Here is a 17,431-nt window from a genome sequence, read left to right as displayed (position 1 = left end):
TGTTATTAGCTTACTTCCAAAACGTACGGTGACTTACTACTTTGTGTAACATCCAAGAAAACTTTGAGAAAATGCCGGTCTGCCTGGCATCTCTTCATTTCACCTAACCAGGTAAAATGACATTGCATCAAAGATTTTGTTCCTTTATATACGAAGTTACAAAGGTAGTGTGTCAGACCAACTGGTTCTTCCTCAATATAGCTGGGAAAGAAATCTTGAAGAGACAGAGTTGGGAGACAAATTAGGGGTGACTGAGAGAACATTGCAAGGATGGTGTCCTGGGTTCAGACATTGCTGTTTATGTCTGCTCTATTTCCGGTCTTGGTAGAGTGTAAGATTCGGCATTACAACTTCACTGTAAGTATACTTCCTTTTGGCAATCTGTTGCAGTTGTTCATGTCACCCTTAACATAAAGGACGCATGGCAGCAAGAACAGTAATCATTTCATGCAGTCATGATCTTTTTTGGGTTTTCTTTAAACTGGCCAAAAGGGATTGCAAGACTAGAAATTTCAATCCTGAGCTCTTAAAACTGATTGTACTTTGTTCCCCTGGTTCTGTTTAGTAAGTTTCTTCCCTTTTTGCTTTATCTTTTTAAAAGGTATATATTAAGATTGATCATTGACTACCAGAAAAAGGCAAAATTCTTGCTTCTTTTAATTAGCATTTGTTTTAAACTTTTGGGGTTTAAAAAAAGGGGCAAAAAGTTGTTACCAAGGGGCAACCAAACAGAACCAGGAGGAAATTTTTCATGTTTCTCAATAAAGCCAAGTTATCTCTTCTCATGCACATTACTTAATGAATTTGACTTTTCTTCTCATCCTGCTTGTACCTACCTCATTGGAACTCTTCAAGAGTTGCCACGAAAATGACTGAGCATCTTTAAACTTTATACTATTGTCTTTGCACATGGTTGTTTTTGCAAAAAAAATATGTAAAGTCCAGACATGTAACTGTAAAATGGAGGAATTTTATACTCATTCTGCTGGAAAAAGCATTTCAGGTGGTCTTGAAAAACACAACAAGGCTTTGTGCCACCAAGCCTATTGTGACTGTCAATGGGCAGTTTCCAGGGCCAACTCTTTATGCAAGAGAGGGCGATAATGTACTCGCAAGGGTTACCAATCATGTCCAACACAATGTTACGATCCACTGGTGAGCAAAGTTTATCAGAAAGATTTCTTACAGCTTAATGAGTCATAACTAACTTAACTAAAATCTACAAATTGTAGCCTGACGACTTTTTTCTTTCTTTTTCCTGCTATTGCAGGCATGGGGTCAGGCAACTTCGAACAGGTTGGTCTGATGGACCAGCATATATCACACAGTGTCCAATTCAGCCTGGTCAGAACTTCCTGTACAACTTCACCGTCACAGGCCAAAGAGGGACACTCCTTTGGCATGCACATATTTCCTGGCTGAGGTCAACCATGCATGGTGCTATTGTTATCTTGCCTAAGAAGGGTGTCCCTTATCCATTTCCCAAGCCTTATAAAGAAAAAGTAATCATTTTAGGTGAGCTTCTGGTAGCTTGAAGCTTGTCTTTGCCTGCATCAAAAATTATAATGAGACTAATATGTTAGTTAAGTGGAATCTTTTTCTTTGAATTTTAGGGGAATGGTGGAAAGCAGATACTGAAGCTGTGGTCAACCAGGCAATGCAAACTGGTTTGGCTCCAAATGTGTCAGATGCACACACAATTAATGGCCATGCCGGACCAGTTGCTAACTGTTCTTCTGAAGGTAATACTTGCAATTGAAAGGGCAAAAAATTTCAGAGAAAATCATTTTTTAAAATAAAAAAAATGCTTAGACTAGAGCTAAATACATCAGAACAATCTTATGTAACTGATCAGTCTCCTTTCCCCTTCCGAGCTCTTTTTCTTTTTCCTGCCCCGGTTTGGTTAACAAAGTTCTTTCATTCTGCAAATGCAGGTGCATATACTTTACATGTTGAAACTGGCAAGACCTATTTACTACGAGTTGTTAATGCAGCTGTGAATGAAGAGCTCTTCTTCAAAATTGCTGGCCATAATCTGACTGTTGTCGAAGTTGATGCAGTTTACACTAAGCCCTACAAAACTGACACATTATTTCTTGGTCCAGGACAAACCACAACCTCCCTTCTTACAGCAGATCAGGGTATTGGCAAGTATTTAATAGCTGTATCTCCATTCATGGACACCATTGTTGCAGTTGACAACTTGACTGCAGTGGGATACTTACGCTACAACCACACCCTTGCCTTTACTCCAACTACCTTGACCAGCATTCCTCCTGTGAATGCAACATCAGTGACAGAAGTTTTTTCTAAATCTCTTCGAAGCCTTAATTCAAAAGAATACCCTGCCAATGTCCCATTAACCATTGATCATTCGCTATTTTTCACCATTGGGATTGGGATTAACCCTTGTGCTACATGCGTTAATGGTTCCCGGGCAGTAGCAGCTATTAATAATGTCACTTTTGACATGCCAACCACAGCTCTCCTTCAAGCACATTACTATGGCATAAGTGGGGTTTTCACAGATGATTTTCCAGCAAAGCCACTGATACCCTTCAATTATACTGGTACTCCACCATCCAGTTTGCAAACAATGAATGGCACCAGGGTATACAGGCTGGCGTATAATTCAACAGTTCAACTAATAATTCAAGGAAACTCTATAATAGCACCAGAGAGCCATCCAACCCATCTGCATGGATTCAACTTCTTTGCAGTTGGAAGAGGGGTAGGAAATTTTGATCCAGAGAAGGATCCACTGAAATTCAATCTAGTTGATCCTGTCGAAAGGAACACAATAAGCGTACCAACAGCAGGATGGACCGCAATCAGATTCAGGGCAGACAACCCGGGTACATGAAAACAATCTTTTCCCAAAACGCTTTCACATTTTTAATTTTGAAGTTCTAAAAAGATTGAATCAGTATAGAACTTAATGGTTTGTTCTTATCAATCTTTTTCCTGGTAAGGAGCTTGCAACTTCCATATATTTGTCTTTTGCAGCAAAATCTAACACTTTCTTTGTCTCTTTTCTTTAAAATGAAGCTGCTTCTATTTTTGCTTCCATAGCAAGCAAGGTCTTCATAAACTGTCTATTCAGCTTGCTTTGACAACCAGCAAGCAAAACATTTCTTACAAAAACAAAAGTGTTCTAACGTTACAACTTGGTCTTTTTCAGGTGTCTGGTTTTTCCATTGCCATTTGGAAGTTCACACAACATGGGGACTGAAGATGGCATTCCTGGTGGAAAATGGCAAAGGCCCGAACGAGTCACTGATACCACCTCCTAGTGACCTTCCACAGTGCTAGACCAATGTCCAGAGGGAGACGGCTTTGAGATTCAAAGTCTGAGGCTAGAGACAGGAGATGAGAGGCCACTAGGAATGTGCAAAATTTGTGATTGAAAACGGTGACCAAAGACTTGACAGAGCTAATAAAACAGCATAGGAATCAAGGGTTGTTGTTTACTTTTACTTGGAATTAATTTAAAGTTTCATAATCTGAAAACCATGTAATCTCGTATCTTCAATCTTCTGTTCTTGGTGTAATGAGGGTCATGATATATACTTTGAGTGCATGTAAAGGAAAAGGAAGTATGTAGCTATAAGAGTTTATGGTGAAATTGAAGCTTGGAAAGCTCTTTATTTCTGAAATTTTCTTTCTTTTTTACTTGTTTTGCAAGAATAGTTAAATTTTCTCAGCATTTTCCATCCAAAATTACATATATTTTGAGAAAAAAGAAAATTAGAATGCGCTAAGCAATGGTCGAACCCTACGATTTTATGTTAAGGAATATTTGATATTTAAAATTTATTAACAGAAAAAATTTTTTTTTGGGCAATTTTTCAATTAAAAGTTTACATGAAATTACATAGAATAGTAAGATATTTTTAACTTTATGATATAAAGTTGTGACAGTTTAATGTTCATTTTGATGTATGATGACATGCTGGGCTTATTATTTTTCTTTCTAAAGTGTACACAAAGGACAAAATTGGTGATGGTTAAATGGTTGATAACTCTATCATTATTTTTTTTTTTTAATTTTCCTTTTCAAGATTATCATTACAACTTTTTGGCTAACCAAGTTCCACTACATCAAAGCCTTAGAACAAAAAATTATAGACTATGGTTTCAACTATATAGTAAAAAAAAATGAGAATTATTAAAAGTAAAATGCCATAATCAACTCCTTATATAATATGAAGGAGGAAAATTTTCCATTTGACAGTACTCCAATCCTAACAAGCCACCTTTCTTTAGCTTTTTTCCTTTCCTTTGTCCAACTCTTGTCCCTTTGAACTCATCCACATCCCAACAGGTTAACACTTCTCTCCTTATTCATTCCTCAATTCTCTTCTACATTTCCCTTTAATCTAATTTCTTCTCTTCAAAGAAAACCAGACAGAGAGAAAACCATTGTTTTCCCACTTTTTCTGTCAGCTTAATTATCCAAAGAATCTCTTTTCATTCCTTTTCCTCAATTGGGTCTTTACCTTTGTCCACCATCTTTCATCATCTTGCTCTTTATTTCATCATGGCTTTCAATAGTGTTTTCTTTCACTTTATTATAATCCTTGTTGTGGTATAAATTCTAAGTTCCAAGCTTGGGTTGTTTACAGTTATTCAGGAGTTCTGGTTGCTATATTGTTTTATATATATAACACTCTCTCTTTTAATGCTTTGTACTTAAAAGCAAAAAAGAAGAAAAAACCAGCAGATTTTTCTCCCTTGTTCTTTTTCTAGATTCTCTTGATTCTTTAAAAGATTTATCTTTATAGATTCTTCAGTTTATGCTGTTAAGAAAAAGATTGATTCTTGATTCCCAAGTAAATGATTCTGATTTTAATGCTCTTCTTAAGCATCTAAACACTGTACTTTCTGCAACCAGTCTCTCTTCCTTGGTTTCATATTTCTTCCATTTCCAATATGAACTTTTTTTGAAATTGAAAAAGATAGCTTTGTTTTTCCAGTATTGTCAAGTATGGAAACTTTGTTTGCAACTTCTTTTATGTCGAATTCGGATTGGTTTGATCAAGAGAGCAACTCCACAAGTTGGACTAAAGAAGAAAACAAAATGTTTGAGAGTGCTTTAGCAATATATGATGACGATGTTCCTGATAGATGGTTCAAAGTAGCAGCAATGATACCAGGAAAAACTGTTTCTGATGTGATGAAACAGTATAGAGAGTTGGAAGAAGATGTTTTCAAAATAGAAGCAGGGCGATTTCCTATGCCAGGTTACTGTAGCTCATCTTTTACACTAGAATTGGTTGATAACCGTGATTTTGATGCATATAGGAAGAGGTCTACAGGGGCTAGAGGTCCTGATCATGAGAGGAAGAAAGCGGTGCCATGGACAGAAGAAGAGCACAGGTGACTTTCCTTCAAAAAAAACTAGTTACAGTTCTTTAAAAATTCTGTTTTCTATTGGTGAGCTTTGGCTTAGATACTAAAATGGCTGCAGCAGAGAACGGGTATCTATCAGTTAAAAATTTCAGAGTTTTTGATTAGTGGTAAAAGTATGAATGAAGTAATATTGTGTGCTTGTACACTTCACATAAGGTTCAATGTTTTGATTTTCCATTTCAGAATTCATTTAAATTTTTATGAGTTCAGATAACAATTTAAAAGACCTTTGCAGTCATAGTTTTCTTTACTGTCCAACCTGAAACTTAGATGATTTCGGTTCTTGTTCTTACCATGGATTCTTTGATCATGACTTATAGGCGGTTTTTGATGGGACTTCTGAAGTACGGTAAAGGGGACTGGAGAAATATCTCCAGAAATTTTGTGGTTTCCAAGACTCCAACTCAAGTGGCAAGCCATGCTCAAAAATACTATCAGAGGCAGCTTTCAGGAGGGAAAGACAAGAGGAGACCAAGCATCCATGACATTACGACTGTCAATCTCACCAACACTACCTTTTCGGACAATCATAAGCCTCCTTCAGTAAATCATTCCAATGTGCTTGCATTGCAGCAAAAGCTGGCCAGCATGCCAAAAGTAGGCAACAATTGGAATCACCCCAATGATGGATCAGCCATGGCTTTCAACTCAACTCATGGGAACTGGTTTACATCATCCCAATACCAGACTGCGTCAAACGGCCTGAGACTTCAGGGGCAAAATCTGTATGGCAGTGCTTACCATGGAGCTCATATCAAACCCCAAAGCTCAGTGTTCTAAACCCTTACACAGGATATCACATGCATGGATAAGGCAGTTGTTTTATGTTGTACTCAACGTTTCAATTGCAAATCTAATAATGTAGAGAAGGGTTTTCCAAAATGCTCTTTTATCATTGTCTTGTATGACAGATAAAATGGTGTTGCTTATTACACAATGGTGGAATCATGTATTGCCTACACACCAGTGTTCAAACCGTAAAGTAGAAATTTATCCTTAGAAAAATGTCTTGGGCAACAAATTCCTGTGCTAGAGGCAACTGCGACCCGGTTTACATCATGAATGAAAAACGGCTGTTCAGAGTTTGAATAAATGAAAAACATATCAGACCCTTATTAGTTTTGCATTTGTTTGTCAGACAAACATTTATCTACATGTTCTGGATTTCTCCTTTAGCTTTGCTAATTGTCCTAGCTTTTGTCATTCTCCATTCTGATGCAGGCTAAAGACTTTTTGGATGATTATGACACTTTGTCCATAGCTGAACTGAACCCTGAGAGGCCAAGAACCAAAAGAAAATGGCATTACCGGATGTGTACAAGGGAAAAGATCAATCATTTGTTACTGAGATATTAAAAAATTTTGCTGCAGTTGTCAAGGAGTGATCTAAAGGAACCTTCTGCTACTTTTTACACCTACAATAGTTTTCTGTAATGGTTTTCGTACGCGCTGCCATGTAATTCGGTGATGTGGCCTAATTGGCTGACTCACTTGGCACTGCTTTGGAAATTTCTCAGTATCTGATTGCTTACTTTTGCCATAGGACCCTTTCCGCCATTTTCACCTTTTTTGGATCCAATATGGCCAAGTTGACCCGAGCTTGATTGCCATCACTTAGTCGAAGCTGAGTATGCATTCCACTTGATTGAGCATCACATGCTTCAGTCTGTTATAGAATATAGAAAGATGCAATATGGTTTACATTTTTATATTTTTTTTCTTTCTGATCATCACTTTTTTTAATCCAATTCCAATCCAACATTGCCTTTTCTCTGATATTTCTCTTTCTGCCAACCCAATTGTCAATGGTGGCAAGCCTGATTCATGAGCATAGAGTAGCTTCTTTTACTGGTCTCTGGAGGCATCATGCCTTTTTGTGGTTCATATGTTTACTTGACAACCAAAACAAAGAATCTAACTGTGCTTGTTTTGTATTTTTGTCATGCTATAACCATGTTGAAAAGGGATAAGAAAATCTAGCTTTGAAATTAGGCAGAATCAGATGTTGACCTTCTCCTTGACCTTGAGAGAATATGTTTCTTTGTTCTTCTTTCTTTTCTTTTCTTTTTTTTTTTTTCTCTTATGGGTACAGGAAAGAATATGATTTTTACCTTTTTTTTCTTCCACATGTCCTCAAATCCTTCAGAGATTCTTCCTTATGGGTTGAAGGAGCTATGTTCGTTTAATATTGTTGCTTCTTAAGTTTGTGCCACATGATCCTGGAAATGAAGCAACAATGCCTGCTAACTTTCAACTCTTTGCAGCATCCTGCTTACAATCCTTTCCAAGAAAAACAGCAGCAAATCTTCTGATAAGAATCTGACAAAATACTAGGCTTCATCAGATTAAATAGACAAAAATAAGTCCATAAATAAAAAAAAAATGAGGAAAAAGAATAGTGTGGAAAAGAACAATCAGCTTTGTTAAATAGTCTTGGATTTGATTCTTTACCCTGGGGGCCTAAACTCAATCAATAATTCAATTTTCATATCCTGCTGGTACTGTTAACAGTACAAAAGAATGCTGGGAATTCTACTCTTAGATACTTAGCGGGACCTTAATGAATGGGTTGATAATGATCACTCTTATCTCATAGGTAGACAAATCGGCATTCCACAGATGAAGAAATTGTTCACTGTATTTGTTTTCTTTTCAATTTGCCATTGTGGGATCTATTCCTACACCCCACCATTGCTATACTGTGCTGCTGCTGCTGTTGCAACTATGATGAAAGGCCAGCCTAGTGCCCTACCCATGTCACATTTGCATGTATATCATTTTCTAAGCCACACAAAAATTTGAGTGTTCAAAAGCTACAAAAGCAAACATGATCGACATGATTGTTTTTTACCAACTTTTTTTTTTCGTCAGAAGATGACAAAAACTATCTACTTTATATTATTTTTCTAAGAGAAGCAGCCTTTCTGCAAGTTGCATAATGAAGCACTTCTACCCATCTTTATTCTAAATTTGATCAAACCTTGGAGAAGGTTACACCATATACTTTTTGGCCATCTTTCGTTCTTTTAATTTCCAGAAAAAACAAAAGAGGCAATCTTGCTTTAGCAATAACCCAATGATCCCACCTTCAAAATCCCCTTTTGATGACGAACCATGCATTAGACCTACTTGTTTTGATACAAATCCCCCCATTACAATAGCATGATATATATCACAGACTGGCCTACTTTATTTAAGGATGATCTTGGTATGAGAACTTTTTGTCGTCAGATCTCACACAAGATTGATAAAGTTAGGTTGATATTATCACCTAGACACAGATTTATTTATATATTCATGGCCTGGCAGTGTTTTACAATCTGCTATGTAAAAGTAAATCAAGTGTTGATGTAAGACAGCGCTGTTGGTGGCCTAGAGCTTTGAATTTTTCTAACAGGGATTAAAAAATGAATCCAATGTAAGAGAAATGTGTTTTGCTTCCTTCCCATTTCACTGCATTAGATCAAATAAGACATCCAAGTAAATTCTGGTATTAAAAATTCTTCATAGTGCACAATACTGTACCATGCAGCATGTGCTTGGGACTTTGATCTTTAAGGGGGAACATAACCAGTGGCCTAAAAAAGTATAAAAAGGGACAGGACCCAGAGCTCTAAATTTGCTTTATTGGCTTTCTTAGCCCATTGCTTTGGTTTGATATGAGAAAATGGAATAAGACAGTGGAAATATAAAGTGATAAGAGAACTGTACATGTGGAATCACCTACCTTCATGGTCAGATAATGATTTACTAATCAAAGATGTTATGATGGTTACCAGGCTGTGAGATGTGGCTTCTTGTAGTTTTCTCTAACATTCAATTCTTAGTACCCTTGGTATCTCAATGCTCTTATCCTGCAGATCTCTTACAAAGATCTTATATTCAATCTTAGCGATCTCCATTTCTCTGTACTAGAGCACTTGCAGTTGATGAAATCCAGTTGTGATGCACTCTGCTTTGAAATCCATAGCATGTGATTGAAATGTTCAGACATGACTTTCAGCATATCTTCCTTTTTTCTCTGGTGGAACTCAAACAGGATCAGGCTTAGCGCATAACTCTGAGCTCTTTAGTATAGATTTTTCTCCTCTTATCTTGTGGAGATTCTCTTAAGGAAATACCTGATCAGAAAAGAGAGAAACTTGGGTGTATCCTAGGCTTAATATCTTCCCCAAGGTTACCACTTAGTTTTCCAATCTGTTATCCATATGCATATCATTCAATTCCATTAGAGTTAATAGATTGGTTAGGAATTTCAGTCTAAAAAAGTTGAGAACTGTACTAACTGAAATGCCAATATGGATTCATGCATTGTTTTTTCCTTTTAACTGGCAGCATTCATCAAGAATGGTGAGTCCACAACTTGAAATGCTACTCACAAGCAACCACCTGCTTCTTGGTAAAAAACATCAAACTGGATGATGGGGGGGGGGGGGGACCAGGATTGGAACATTTGGCCACTAGGGAAAAGAAAAATAGAAACAGGATGGGCAGTGTTCTCCAGAGCCCTTGAAATGCTCAAACAAGTTATCCCATCTCATCATTAGGTTGTCTTTAATTATTATCAAGCTGTAGTCTTGGGATTAATTCTAATGGTCTTTTAGTTGTAATCACTGGCAGTTGCCAGGTTGATTCTTGGCTTAAGGACACCAAGCAACAATTGGATTTCATATTAAAGGAATTCCTTCCAACTTTCTGGCATTTGCAATGCCTATGATGCTGGTAACATTTGCTAGTAATACATTTTTCTCAAGTAATCTGATAGTCTGATTTGCGAGTCTAATTTTGAGTTATCTTGGGTTGTCTCATTTCAAGCCAAGTTTCCCAAGTTATGGTTATACTAATTCACAACTAAAAACACTATCATAAACATCAACTCTCCATGGTCAATGCTTATGAAGTCACTGTACACTGCAATCTCTGAAATGGGTCCTGAAACTGAAGTAAATATAATCCAGAACCAGCCCTGAACTGTCAGCATCTGCAAAAGGTAATGGACCCAAATAGAATAGACAAGATACACCACCTTAAATTGCAAACCCCATTTTTAATACAAGCTTCAAATTGGATATGGTGGCTACAATTCATAAGTACAATGTACCCTAATTGCTCTAGCTTCTAGGGCGGCGGCTGCTGCTGCTGCTGCTGCAATCCTTTGAACCAGGTCTTTGTACACTCTATGAATAAACTTAAGAAGGTGAGCAGGACCTAGAACTAACTCAATCAAGTTGGTTTACGAGAAGGGATATTTCCCATAGTTACCTATAAACTTTCCTTTATCATTGTACTAAATAAGATTTTTTTGATACCTTTCTACCTTGGGAAGGGAGGAAAATGACAGGCAAGAGAAAAGAGGATGGGTTCAGGAATTTGCAGGGTCCATATCCGTCTCTAGCTGGAACTTTTGTAAAAACAGTGCTCTCCACTCTTCAATTTTACTTCATCTAAGTCCCCCATAATCCCTTCTTCAAACTCTATTCAACAAAGCTTCTAACTCTTTGATTCCCAACATAGAATTAGAAACATTTGATAAAAAAGAAATTAATAATAATAATGTTAAACCAGCCCCCAGGTGTCATTTTCCATTGCCATAAACAATTTCCAACTTCCTGAACTAAGATCAAGCAAATCATGAATTTACCATTGGCAAAAAACTTTCCAGTAATACACTGGTGGGAAACATGTTCCTGATGGCAGGAAAATTACTTACTGTTTCTACCAGGTCCATCTGCAACACAAAATTTTATGGGAAAAAGGTTCCTGTGAAGCTCTCTTTTCAATGACATACTGACATGCATGAAAGTTTTCTCCTGCAGAAGCTTTTGCCACTACTAAAATCCAATTCTGATGGCTTTCTTTGGCATCTTTCACAGCCAATCTCAGTCTTAGAGCTGGACACGTTCTATCTGAAAAACTCGTTTTCATTCATTCCACCTAAAAAAAAAAGGGACACTCAAGCACACAAATCTCTGCAGGAACAAGATCAATGTCATGACATGTCCAATGTCTGCCACTACCAGAAGTATTCCGTTAAGAGTCATTCACTACTTTTTCCAGGGACAAGGGACAAAAACAGTAGCCCACCAAGAGTGCAAGTGCTTTCAAAATTACAGAAGAAAACACAATCTTATTACAGGACAAAGTCTAGAAATAAAATCGAAAATGAAATATCAAATTGGAAACCCTCTAAACAAAAAGGAAAGGAAAAGAGAAAAGAGAAAGGTGCAGAAACTTTATAGACAGAACGTGGATGGGAAAAATGGACACTTCGAAAAATAGGTCATATTTACAGCTCTACGCAGCAACTAATGGATCCAAAGGAATAACAGTTTCTGGAAAATCTGTTCTTGGTCCAGCTAGGGAGTAATACGCGAGTATATGAGCCGGATGCTCAACCACAACAGCCTCTCCAACCTGATCATTCATAACTACTCGTCTTGCAGGAATTAGCTCGATATTCCAAAATGGACGAGCCATTGCTAAAAGATCACGACCTGATTGTGACGCTCTATATCCTTGCACCCACAAATACCTCAAGGAAGTTAATTGCATCACAGTAACTGCAAGTGCATGCTCACTGAAGCAACAACCCCTCATTTCTAGTTTCTGCAGGCTTGGGCATCCCTTAGAGAACTCCAAAAGCCCGGCATCCGACTCCCCAACATAACCTAGAAGCATCCATCTTACATTCGGACTGTATTGCCCAATATAACTGAGGCCTACATCAGTCAAACCACCAGGTCGGAGGTACAGAGCAAATCTTCTAAGCTTTTCACAGCCCCTCAATAGAGCCCGGACTCCATTATCAAGAGGCAAATCTGTTATCCTTTCTTCTCGGTCAAGCAAGACTAGGCGAAAATCAGAGAGATTTTTTGAGTAAGTCCCAATGTATTCCAATGATGCATTGGTGATGTCAGATACATAAACAGCCAAGTATTCCAATTCAAGGCATCCCTGAGCTAAAGCCATTAATCCTCTTTGTGAAACCACACCTTCTTCATCCTCCATTCCCTGCTCATCAGCACCCCTTTCAATTCTAAGCCTCTTTAGTCTCTTACAACTTCGAGCAAGAACTTCTAATCCTCTATCTCCAATAACATTCCTTGTCTGTCCATCCAGCGAATACATTCAATTAGACCTTATTAAGAATAGAATCAAAACAACAGCTTGTCCTTTCTATAATATTCCTCCACATTTTGGTGTTTTGTGTTAATATTCAACTACTGAAATCTCAATGCTAGATTAACTTTGCTACACAGAAAATTCTAACATTCTAATAATAATATACTACTACGTTAAAGCTCAGACCAGAAAGCAAGGTCAAATGTGTCTTGATAATGGAAGCACATTTTAAAGAACATTTAAAAAAAAAAGAAAAATGCTAAACTTTATAAAAAAACCATAAAATCCACTTGGAACCCCAAAAAAAGTTGTAGCCAGACCAAAAAATTAACAAGATCAAAGATGCAATTCCAAGAAAAAAGTGACAGTAAGATAATTAAGAGAAACGATAGTTTTGTGATTCTACCTCAAGAACTTCTAAGTTGGGGCATCTCTGAATTAACAAGCAGTGGTCTTCTGTGTCAAGTAATGCATAGAGGAGATCCAACTTTTTAAGCAAGGATGCAAAAGGGAACACAATTGGCATTTCATTCTTCCCCATGTATGTTAAACCCAAACGGCATAACTTTGGGGGGAATGATACAGCATGGTACCTATCCGGTTGCTCATTGAAAGAACCACCACAAAATTCTTCTAAAACAGCAGCAGCAGGAAAGAAACCAACAAGATCCAAAATTTCACAATCGCTAATTTTCACAGAGGCCAAGTTGCGACAATTTCTAGCAATAAGTTCAAGGTCTTCAAAACTCACTTTGACAAGATCTGTCATATAAAAGTTCAAAGTCTCCATAACTGAGTTATTTACTGCAAGCTCATGAAGCCATTGACCATCTTTCTCAACAATTAAGCTCTCTTCCAGGAACAAGGTTTTTAATTGCCTGAGGAAACATATAAAGATATAAGTTATAAACTACGAATTGAAAGGCACAAATCCAGCAGTGCTCCAATCAAAGAGATCAGTAATCTATAGCTGCAGATTGTGAAAAAGAACATGTAAATACCACTAAGCACTAAGTACGGAAAAAATTGTCATGGACAAGCACAAGCCAAGCAGCAACAATATTAAATATTGTCGCAACTTGATCCATAGTCAATATAATAGTCTATTTCCAACATGCAATCACCTGATGCCAGATATATTCACAGAAGAGAAAAGCAAACAAGTAACATGCTAAACATACAGAAGTAAATCACACGATAGAAATTACATGACCATCAAAGTGAAATAAACAACTAAATGGCAATCTCCACAAAACCTCATGTAAGTGCACAACGATGGGAAATAAAACTAAAATAACTAGACCTATGTCCTAAGGCCAAAAATTGATAAATAAATAAAATTAGAATAGACAAGCCTCCAGAGTTTCAATGTTGATAACTATTAATATTACACCAACAGATAAGAAGCTAACACTTTTCTTTTACTTCTTTCAGTTGGCCTATTCAGCAATTATACGCAATTCGCTAATTCATCTTAGGTTTTTAAATAGCTAAGAAACCCCTTTTACTGTAAAATCTCAAATCCATCTTCTTATCTACGAACTCTCTTCTGACTACTACAGATGGACAACAGCAGATGCATTCTATAAATGAACCATTAACAGGTCAATCAAGTCAAAAAGCATATCTATTGCTATTAGCTTCTATTCATTTATGCTAGAGTGCCTTACTGCAACCTCACAAAGCTTCACGATGTAATATTGCAATACTCTACTCAACTTCAAGCATCATGAAACCAAAACAAATTTCCACCATTGCTCCTTCCCTGACTTGACCAGACGCTACCTCCTAAAGTTTCGAGATGTGACCCAATACAATTTAATGCAACTCTAAGCACTGCCGTTCTCCCCACATATGCAACAGCAATATTTCATCATTCATATAGCTATACCATCAGTTCTACAACCACACAATGAAGCAATTGCCACATCTATAAATACAGCGCTTACAGGGTTGAGAAAAAGGAAGATTTACCCCAACTTCAAACAACGGAACATTTACAAATAAAAGCCATTGAGCTTGCATCTGAGTCTATTAGAATCTTTCAAATACTCTAACTGAGCAAGTAATATAGATACAAGAAAACTACATGCTATCTTCCCAAGAAATAAACCAAGTCAATACTCATAAATCTAAGAAATAGTGAGAATTCTTGCCATATTTCCAGCAATTCAACTCAACTAAACTAAGCTCCAACACCCAAGTAGTTGGAAATGACTACATAAATCCTTGAACTGTATTCCACTCAGTTCAAGCCATATTTCTTTAGAAAGATGCCAAGATTCATTCCAAAAATATCGAATTAAAAAGACGAATTTCAACACGCTTTACAAGCAAAATTAACAATATTTCAAGCTCATAAAATTCAAAAAAGAAACTAAAACCCTAAACTACACAACAAAATTTTGTAAAAAAAAAAAAAACAGAAAGAAAAAGAATTACCGGCAGGAGCGTCCAACGTGCAAGAGACCATCAGTAGAGAAACCAGAGCATTTATCAAGCTTCAAAACCTGCAAAACCTTCCCTCTAGACCGAGCCAAAACTTCCAGATCCGAATCTTTAACAATCATCCTTCTAAAATGCAAAGATTTCAAGCAATTAAAATTCTCAGCTATCTCATTCACCCACGGCGTCACGTACCCTCCCCAATCCTCAGGTATCAAATTGAACATCGCCGCCCGAGGCTTGCCTTTCAACTTCAAAGATTCCAAGTGCTGGAAACGACGTCGCAACCGATCGGGACTCGTCGTGTAGCAAAGCGCGATCGTTATGTGCTTCCTCGTCAACGCGTCGAGCTCGTACCAACGTCGGCACACGAGCGAAACTGCGTCCCGGTCTTTCGGGTCGTGGATGTACGGCATCACGCAGCCTAAAACGACGTCCGACATACCGACTGGTGACGTCATCGTTTTGTTCATCTTGTTATCATTTTCCTCCATTCAATACAATCGAATCGGATCTTTTCAGCCCAAATAAACCAGAAACGCGAAACGGCAAAAAAAAAAAAAGACTGATCTGAAGAAGAAGAAGAAGAAGAAACGGGCGTGGAACTCTTCTCTTTTACGGAAGTGGAAGAAACGAAACGGCGGTAGGATCTGAAACGAAGCAAATTTCCCCCGGGGCTAAACGAATCGGGTCAAAAATGGGTCGTGTAGAGAAGGCATGGCAGAGTAGAGAGCGCCCACAGAAACGTGAAACAGAGAAGGAGAGCTGAAACTTTTTAAAAAAAAAATTAGTAGATAAAGAGTGGAGAACAAATGGACGGTGGAGATCGAACGGAGAGGGAAGATCTGACGTTGCAAAACAACATTACGGGATCAGATTCGGACAAGGGGACTCAGCTGATTATGCGGTTCTCGAATTTATTATAAAAATATTGGGAGAAAAAAAAAAAAAGGAAAACGACAAAAGAAAATACTGTTGCCACCAATCAGGAATCATAAATGGGGAGCGTAAAAAAAGATTTATTAAATATTAAATTATGGGTGGGATATGACGTGGAATGATCCTATTGGATGTGTCAGCTAGACAATGGTACTTCTATGGCAGTAGATTCCTTTGTTATGGATCATATTTTTTAAAAAATTATTACACCGTAATTAATCGATTAATCAAACCCAATCATAAATTATATAAGATTTATCGAAATATTATAAATAAAATATCATTGTAATTAAGTAATTATAAGAAAAAATTGAAAGAAAAAAAGCGACGAATTTTTATATAATGTCTTTATAAATTTTTCTTACAATTCAAATTTATCCTCTTTGTATAAATTCTAATTCAATTTTCTTATTCAAAATAAACTTGATTTAATAAATTTAACGGATCGTGAGTTAGAGTTTTTAAAATATACTCCGAACTTGAGTTAAAACAAGTATTAACATGAAAATAAATATATGTAAAAGAGGAAGTAAAAAAAAAAAGAAAACTGACAAAAATTCTAGCTTTTTCTCTTTTGTTTATACCATTTCCATAATAAGAATGGCAATTATTTCTGATTTATTATCAGTTTCCATTTTTGTTTTTTGTTTTGTTTATATTATTGCCCCAACATTCTATATGTTTATTTTATTTTGCCAACACATGATCTTCAAGAATGTATTCCCTTTGCTTTTTTCAATCATTATTTATTCCATATTTGTTAAGTATTTTAGTGTGAATAATTGTGTTCCATGACCAAAAAAAGGGTACTTATCGTAAATTTTTTTATCCTATTGAATTCGTATTTATTTATAAATAAAATAATTTTAAAAATGAGTGATAGGTTTAGTTGACATTACTCGTTGACAAGTAACGTATGAACAAACAAGTGTTTATGAGAACCCATTAATTGAACTTCATATTAAAATCGATCGCAAATAGCCAAATTAAATAATTGGAATTGGGTATTTATTACATCTAACATCCAATTTGACATTGGGAAATAATTTAATTAGAACTAGTCATTGTTATGGGTCATATATCATGAATAAAATAAAAGATAATTTGTTCACAACTGTATTTGATAATTAATTAAAGTAGATAATTATAGCAAAGTGGAGTCAAGAAATCTTTAGGGTTTGATCAATTTTCAATCAATCATTTTATTTAAATGTGTTGTTTAAACAGCTCTCCTTTTCCCTTTTCAAGACAAAGATGTTCAATCATGCTTAGCAAACCCTTTCAAATTGATCAATCTCATCAATAATTTATTCAATATTATAAAAAATTCACCTTAAAATAACATATTTCTCAATGTATAATAACGTATTTTAACAAATTTAATTAAATAAAAATGAAAGAGCGTTTTATATATATATAATTATATATATATATATTCATATATATATATTTTTTNGTATATTGTTAACTTGTTGTTATAGTATTGCAGTATTAAAAAATTATTTGAGATTTT

General features: G+C 36.3%; 3 protein-coding genes across 3 annotated transcripts; 2 read left to right on the top strand and 1 right to left on the bottom strand.

The window, feature by feature from the left end:
* LOC18585947 (laccase-22) lies at window positions 163-3,656 on the top strand. The gene is made up of 6 exons (XM_018129660.1): window positions 163-357; window positions 1,004-1,155; window positions 1,271-1,515; window positions 1,614-1,742; window positions 1,935-2,855; window positions 3,182-3,656. The coding sequence occupies exons 1-6, from the start codon at window positions 271-273 to the stop codon at window positions 3,310-3,312; spliced, it is 1,665 nt and encodes a 554-aa protein (XP_017985149.1). The 5' UTR covers window positions 163-270; the 3' UTR covers window positions 3,313-3,656.
* LOC18585946 (transcription factor DIVARICATA) lies at window positions 4,249-7,121 on the top strand. Its single transcript, XM_007009031.2, has 2 exons — window positions 4,249-5,379; window positions 5,733-7,121. Exons 1-2 carry the CDS (start codon window positions 4,988-4,990, stop codon window positions 6,190-6,192), a joined length of 852 nt encoding a protein of 283 aa, XP_007009093.2. The 5' UTR covers window positions 4,249-4,987; the 3' UTR covers window positions 6,193-7,121.
* On the bottom strand, window positions 11,436-15,753 carry LOC18585944 (coronatine-insensitive protein 1). Its single transcript, XM_007009029.2, has 3 exons — window positions 14,977-15,753; window positions 12,941-13,412; window positions 11,436-12,519 (listed from the first exon to the last, which is right to left on the bottom strand). The coding sequence occupies exons 1-3, from the start codon at window positions 15,471-15,473 to the stop codon at window positions 11,707-11,709; spliced, it is 1,782 nt and encodes a 593-aa protein (XP_007009091.2). The 5' UTR covers window positions 15,474-15,753; the 3' UTR covers window positions 11,436-11,706.

The sequence above is a fragment of the Theobroma cacao genome, chromosome 10, assembly GCF_000208745.1.
Source record: "Theobroma cacao cultivar B97-61/B2 chromosome 10, Criollo_cocoa_genome_V2, whole genome shotgun sequence".
Taxonomy (NCBI): Eukaryota; Viridiplantae; Streptophyta; class Magnoliopsida; order Malvales; family Malvaceae; genus Theobroma; species Theobroma cacao.
The sequence above is the reverse complement of the archived record's forward strand: the minus strand, read 5'-3'. Positions and strand labels throughout refer to the sequence as shown.

Excerpts from the sequence above, each read along its gene's own strand:
- LOC18585944 (XM_007009029.2), bottom strand. The coding sequence starts at position 15,473 with ATGGAGGAAAATGATAACAAGATGAACAAAACGATGACGTCACCAGTC. Across the intron at positions 13,413-14,976 it reads CACGTTGGACGCTCCTGCCG|GCAATTAAAAACCTTGTTCC; the intron begins GTAATTCTTTTT and ends ATGTTTCCTCAG. Across the intron at positions 12,520-12,940 it reads CCAACTTAGAAGTTCTTGAG|ACAAGGAATGTTATTGGAGA; the intron begins GTAGAATCACAA and ends CTGGATGGACAG.
- LOC18585946 (XM_007009031.2), top strand. The coding sequence starts at position 4,988 with ATGGAAACTTTGTTTGCAACTTCTTTTATGTCGAATTCGGATTGGTTT. Across the intron at positions 5,380-5,732 it reads TGGACAGAAGAAGAGCACAG|GCGGTTTTTGATGGGACTTC; the intron begins GTGACTTTCCTT and ends CATGACTTATAG.
- LOC18585947 (XM_018129660.1), top strand. The coding sequence starts at position 271 with ATGGTGTCCTGGGTTCAGACATTGCTGTTTATGTCTGCTCTATTTCCG. Across the intron at positions 1,156-1,270 it reads CACAATGTTACGATCCACTG|GCATGGGGTCAGGCAACTTC; the intron begins GTGAGCAAAGTT and ends CTGCTATTGCAG. Across the intron at positions 1,743-1,934 it reads TGCTAACTGTTCTTCTGAAG|GTGCATATACTTTACATGTT; the intron begins GTAATACTTGCA and ends CTGCAAATGCAG.